Source organism: Mus pahari, chromosome 8, assembly GCF_900095145.1.
Source record: "Mus pahari chromosome 8, PAHARI_EIJ_v1.1, whole genome shotgun sequence".
Taxonomy (NCBI): Eukaryota; Metazoa; Chordata; class Mammalia; order Rodentia; family Muridae; genus Mus; species Mus pahari.
The window spans coordinates 14,206,207-14,212,979 of record NC_034597.1 but is presented as its reverse complement, the minus strand read 5'-3'; the positions used below and the strand labels follow the sequence as shown (position 1 = coordinate 14,212,979).

The 6,773-nt window shown below is 41.0% G+C and overlaps 1 protein-coding gene across 2 annotated transcripts in view; it reads right to left on the bottom strand.

Annotated features, from left to right (window-relative positions):
• Lrmda (leucine rich melanocyte differentiation associated) overlaps positions 1 to 6,773 on the bottom strand; it is a 1,022,231-nt gene that overhangs the window by 443,620 nt on the left and 571,838 nt on the right. For both annotated transcript variants that reach the window (XM_021203463.1, XM_021203464.2), the window contains one exon: positions 3,824 to 3,963. In XM_021203463.1, the coding sequence (XP_021059122.1) occupies positions 3,824 to 3,963 (140 nt within the window). The remainder of the gene's footprint in view (positions 1 to 3,823; positions 3,964 to 6,773) is intronic.

Sequence of the window (6,773 nt, the reverse complement as noted above, 5' to 3'; positions counted from 1 at the left end):
AGCAACCACATGGTGGCTCACAACCATCTGTAATGGGATCTGATGCCCTCTTCTGGTGTGTCTGAATTCAGACAGCTACAGTGTACTCATATAAAAATAAATAAAAAGAGAGAGAGAGAGAGAGAGAGAGAGAGAGAGAGAGAGAGAGAGAGAGAGGATAAACTATTCTGAGCACCCAGGTTTCCACTCCTGACTTTCATTATGGATTTTGCATCAAAATCTGCAAGAGACCCTAGTTTATATCCATGCAATATTCATCCCAGAACAGCAGTGCTGTATCCACACAGCGAAATACAAATGGGTTCAGACCCTGCCCACTTCTCAGCCATGAGCAAACACAAATGGCTAAGGGAATCCAGGCATGGTTATCCTCCTACAACAACAGGCCCCGGCCTCTGCTCAACCACTCAGTAGTACATCCATGTTCACAGAGAAATTTAATGAGCCTGTCTTACTGTGGGGATGGATACCAAGAAAGTCCAACTATGTACACAAGGGTAAATGAGGAAGCCAAAGGGTTAGGCACTGGCAAAAGGGTAGGAAAGATGGGATAGAGAGCACAAGATACACAGACCTCGTCACTTCCCATTCCAGGTCTGGTGGTTAGCCACACATGAACTAAGTCTGAGCTGAAAACTTTGAAGTCAACATCTCCCATGGAAACAAAACAGCAGACACACTTGTTTTGATGTATGGCTGGGTGACATAAATATTATATCACATGACCACAGAGGATGCCAATCAATAGGAAATTTTTTTTCAACAGCACTAAATGAACCACAGGTTCCTGCCTCTGAATGCTATTGCTTAAATGATTAATAGATGAAGCATTGTTCAAAAAAACATACTTAAAGTGAAAAACAGTAAGCCGTAGAAGTATCATTCATTGCTTAAGTCATTTGCTAGCAAAAATGCCATATAAATTTACATAGAGCTTCCACTATGATGATTTCAGTGACAGCCAGAGAGAAGGTAGACCCCACACTTTGTGGATGAAGGGGCAGGAAAATAGTTTACCCAACGTGGGGTAGGCCATTGTTCTGCTTTGTTTAAACACATATGCCACAGGAACTCCAGATTCAAAAGCCATATTATGAAACCCTAAAACTTCTCAGGGGTAAATGAATCACCAACCAGGATGAAGAAAGCAGGCCTGTGGAAAGACCACGGAGCTGAGCTATGCCGTGGCCACATCTCACTCTTCCAAATACAGGGAAGAGTGCCTTTCAAGTCAACAATTAAAAAAAAATAAATAAAAGATTCGAGCACGTTAGAGAACCAGTCCAGCATTTCACAAGATGATGTAGTGAATTTGTAATGGAGTAGGAACACATTTAATACCTCTATTGTTCCTGGTGGCTGCCTTGTCTCCAAGTGTGAGCATCTACCAGTCACTGTGTGGATAACTTATAGGTTTTCAAAGGCAATTGTGGCGAGATGTGATTTGGGCTCTGTGCAAGCTCTTGATTCCTGTCCCTCAAGGCAGTATTGTCATAAATACACAAACAAACAGCCTTCTCAGCCCCATCTCTCACATCCTGCCAGCAACACAGACCTGAGATGGGGAGGACATGCTTGCGGGACTGCCAACGTGGATCCATGAGAAGGATTGCTCTTAGAGAAACAAACTTCCTGCAAAAACATTGACCCACAATGTTGGATGATAGCTGCTACTGGCTAACTGGATCAGATGCCTAAGAAGGGAGAGAAATCCCAAACACCCCAGCATAGTCACCTAGCCACCTTCCCATGACTGAAGTTGGCATTAGGTTTCAAGAGACAAGGACTCTGCCTTCACTCAGTGGTAATTCCTATCTCCATGCACATATGTCTATAGCAGTGAAAGGAATACAAATGATGGAATGTATAACATGGGGTCACAGAGTAAAACATGGTCTGCTGCTAAAAGAATCATAGAGGCAGAGTTGACTCCAAGTTGTCTCATCTAGACAGTCATCCCCGTTTTAAGTCATCCTATTGAAGTGGAACTCCACATTAGGTTTTCAAATCTTACTGCCACACAGTGAAGCTTAGTCTGCTTTGTCAATCTGACCCATTACAAAGTCAACAGTGAAGTATTTGCTTTCTCTTCCCTTTACACCCGTCTAAGCTCTACATCTGAGACCGAACAGAACAAGATGGAAATGGGAAATTCATCCTATTTCCTGTCTTTCTCCCTGCTCCTCACTCTCTCTCTCATCCTAAAAAATTATTTATCCACACTTGTATTCACATATTATGTTTGGTTGCATGAATGAATAAATGGACATGTGTGAGTATATATATATATATATATATATATATACACACACATACACACACACACACACAAATAGGTAATACAAATGCATACTCATACATATGTAAAAGTTACATGTGGTTTACAAATGGAACAAAAATATGGAGAAAAAAGTCAGAAAGTAAAAAGGAAACATTCAAACAATGTTTCATTTGTGAAGCATATTTATTAGGTAAACATTTTTGAACTTGGCATTCCAAAATACATCTTAAACTTAGTGCTGGCAATGGCCAAGATGAAGGATGTCTAGGTGCCTATCACCAGAAGAAAGGATAAGAATGTGTTTTTACATATAATGGAGCATTATTTAGCCACAGAGGAGAACAAAGTCATGTTGTTTGCAAAAAAAAAAAAAAAATGCATAGACCAAAATATCATTACACAGAGCAGACTAGGTGTCACATGCATTACCTTATACATGGAAACTAGAATTATTATAATGAGAAGTGTTATTCCAATAATGTAGATACAAGAAAGTATTAGGTTTAAAGTGACCCCTTCACACACCTTGTATCAGACAATTTCATGATTCAAAGTTGAAAAAGAATGGTCCAGATGTTATTTGAAATCTAAGCAATTAAAGATGAGAAATGAGCAACTTGCTCTGGTTGGATGGCAACTGTGTCTCTCCTATCAGAAGTCACACTTAAATCTACAACATCACACCATGATTGAAACATGTTCCAAATGGAGAAGGACTTTCATGCGTTCATTTTTTTTTTCTAGGCCTAGAAACTACAAATTAATAATGAAACTTTGAAAGGAAGCCAAAGTCACAGAATTCCTCTAAAGAGGTACAACTGAATCCCTGCTTTGTTGTCTATGTCCATGTGTTGGATTTGTTTTTCTCTTACAAATCTGTAATAATGGTCTGTATTTCTTATAATTTTAGCCTGATACACAGTAATTACTCCCACTACACTTCTTTGTAGATCAGCAGGGTTAAACTCCAGTAGGACAAGTCCCTCTCAGACCATTAGCCTCTTTTCCCAACCCTTCCAGAGCTAGGTCTCAAGAGCCCCAGCTCCAACTGCAATATTTCCTTCTCCTCTGTTGATTTGAGTAGGGTATTAAGGACAACATCCTTTTATAACAGAGAGCAAAGGGAAGATATAGCTAATCCCCTTTCTTATCATATAAATAAAGGTTTATTGGAAGAGAGTCAGGTATATTCACTTATAAATCATTCATGGCTGCTTCCACACTTTAACATCAGGGTTCAACAGTAGTGACAGAATCCATGTAAAACCTAAAATGCATATGAGTTAACCCATGATGAAAAACATTTCTCAGCTCCCGCTCTTTACCAGCCCATATCCTTTCTTGGCTTCTATGAACTGAAAAAAGGAAGAAAACAGATTCTGTTTCTAAAAGACAACAGCATACCACAGTTAATGGGCATCCATTGACGCTTTCCAATGCTTACTTTACATCCCAAGGCATATGGATACCTACCAGTGCTTACTCTATATCCCACAGCATTCTAGCCCTGGAATCTCCTTCTCCCACCACGTGAGCACTCACCTGTATCTCTTATAATCTTCCTCATCCTTCTCCAAGTTGACCAGCTCATTGGGACATGCTACATTTCCCAGCAGGCTGAGGTACTCTAAGGCTGGTGTCACTTCTGCCAGGTGATCAAGGAGGCACTCCAAGTCGGTAATGTACCAAAGGTTAAGGATCCTCTTCCAAGAAAATGAAAGGCTTAGCAAGAAGTAGGGGCCATCAGAAACAGCCCAAGCCATGGGACTCAGCTCTGCCTCACCATGGACAAAACACCTGACAGAACAACTTAAATAGAGGAAGGACTTATTTTAGCTCACCATTTCTGGGGTTCCACTACATCCTGGAAGCATTGCTTTGGTGACTATACCTTCAGTGTGTGGACGTTTAAAAGACCCCCAACTAAATCATAGCATAACTGTGTCTCAACTCCTAAAAACAAAACAAAAAACAATTTTCAGTCAATCATGCTAAAAGATGGAATTGTCATTCCATGCTCTATAGAAAACATCACAAATGTGATTACATAACAGAGCTGTAAGGGAATTTGTAAGAAATAAAGTTTTGAAATAGGCATATCTAGTATAAAAAGATTTGTGTCCTTTCTTGTTATTTTAACATTTGTGGTACTTGTCGGTTTAATTTTTAAAATCTGCTTTGATATATTTTTATTCCAATTGAACATTCATGGTTTTATTCTCATATGCATTCTCCTTCTTCTCTTCTTAGTTTTATACTGTGAAGGATTCAGCTCAGGGCCTTGACCATGCTAGGCAGGGGCTCTGATGCTTAGCCATACCTCTAGTCCATCAACAGCCTTTCTGTACATAATTTACACCCTTAGCTATGGAGCATTCATCTTTTTAGAGGGCTCCTTTTTGTTATCTGAGCTCCACACTCCATAAAAACTGTGGCCTTTCATTGACTGGAGTGCCTGGACAGGTAGATCCCCTTAAATATCCTGGACATGGACCCTTTGGGCAAAGCATCTTCAGGTTTTAAGATACTTTAGCGATCTGTACCAATGAACCCAGTGCAGGTCCAGGAATCTGTCTCATGTGGGATGTTTGGTATGACAGAAACTCCATTGTGCTAGGCCTTTCCAACAACCTACTAAATGACAAATCAGGGTGACCTAAGTAGGTATCCTCAATCCACAGCAGACAGGAAGCCCTGGCACCTCCTGCAGCGTGTTGTGTGTTCCTCTTTGTTGATTCCATCCCCAAACCATGAACTAGGAGACAGAGTTTTAATTGGCTCCTCAGTCTCCTGGGCCAACAATAACAAACACAGTCCTGTCCTGCCTCATTGTGAGCTGAGATGGAACTTGTTACGTTGTGTGGGAAATTAGGCCAAGGCAATGAGTGGATGCAGCTCTGGGGTCTCCAACTGACCAAGACCATGACAGTGGAGATGAATTGGGAGATGCTTGGAAGGGCACCTTTTCTTCAAGCTCACTGGCACTGTGTCAACTCTTCCATGCTGGGCTCCTAGAGCACACCTGGTTCCTTTCATCAAGCCTTTTCCAGAGCATTCGGCACTCAGGATTTTTTTTTTTTTTTGCCAGTGTCTACAGCAAGTTGCCATTGTGGAGTCCAGCTGTCATGGCAGGACTTGCCAAGAGCAATTCTATACAGAGAGTGCAAGATCAAAGTGATGTCTTCCTTACATGTTTAGAGAAGACGGAAGGAGAAGAACCTCCTGGCATGCAGGTCCTATTGCACATAAGCCAGGGTGGTTTCCAAGATGAGAGTAGAACATCCCACCTTTGGGTTCATCTCCAGGCCAAGGACCAGTTTTATAAGCTCTGGGAAATTTTAACCTAATGGCAGACATTTGGATATTAAGTACATAGTGTCATGATATATTTGCACCCTTGCATGCACATACATATCAGAAATATTAGTATAGCAACAACAACAAAAAAATCCCTAAGAAAAATGAGATTACAAGCTACACAGCCAGTAAATGACAGAGACTATGTTCAAGTCTAAGAAGTCTAAGTCATTTCTATGGAAAAAAAAGACTCAATTTCTAGTACAAAGGATGAAATTAAAAGACTTAAAAATGAAGAGTTTAATATGTTTGGGGGGAAGATAATACACTGTCATCCAGCTGTGCCATTTGTCTTGGATATTTCAGTTTAAGCTCATGTTTTCAAGGCACTGTGGTTTTCTCTAAGTGTAGCAAGAAATTATAGTTATGTGTACCATGGAGCAACGAGGGTCTCTGGGTGTTAACAAGCAGCTTCCCAAAGATACTGCCAACTCTGATCAATTCTCTGAAGTATGTATTATCAAAGAAACCAAGACCTTGAAAAAGAAAATATATTTATTTAAGATGATAAGAAACTGCTGTTAAAAGTGAGATCTGGGGGGCTGGAGGAATGGCTTGTTAATGGTTTGCTACTCTTGTGAAACATGGAAGTGCAGTTCCTGCACACACTTCTGGCAGCTCACACCCATCCATAATCCCAGGTCCAGGAGACCTGGGGCTCTTTTATGCCCCCTGTTGGTACCTGCACTTACATGTACATATCCATACACAAACACACATGAGTACATAGTATTTTTTTAAGGGTGAGGTCCGGTGTTGTGACACAGCACACCCGTCTCCTTGCCATGCCCAGCTGTGTAACATGTAGCACGATTCTTTCTTCCTGTGTGTGCTACGATTCAAACTGGTCCCACCTTAGCATGTATGATGATGTAAACAGTGCAAAAAATTTAAGTATAATTTCAAATAAAGCCTGTGCTTTCCCACAAGGAAAGGTGGGGGACAACCGTTAAATTTTGCAAAGGTTAAGGATCTGCACTTTTTAAATTTTTCAGTCAGTCGTCTACTTGGGGTTGACTATTGGGAGATCACATGACTGAGATCAACACAGAAAACCTCAGTCTTGCTGGTGGGCAAGCCAGGGAGAGAGGGAGAGAGAGAGAGGGAGAGGGAGAGGGAGAGGGAGAGGGAGAGG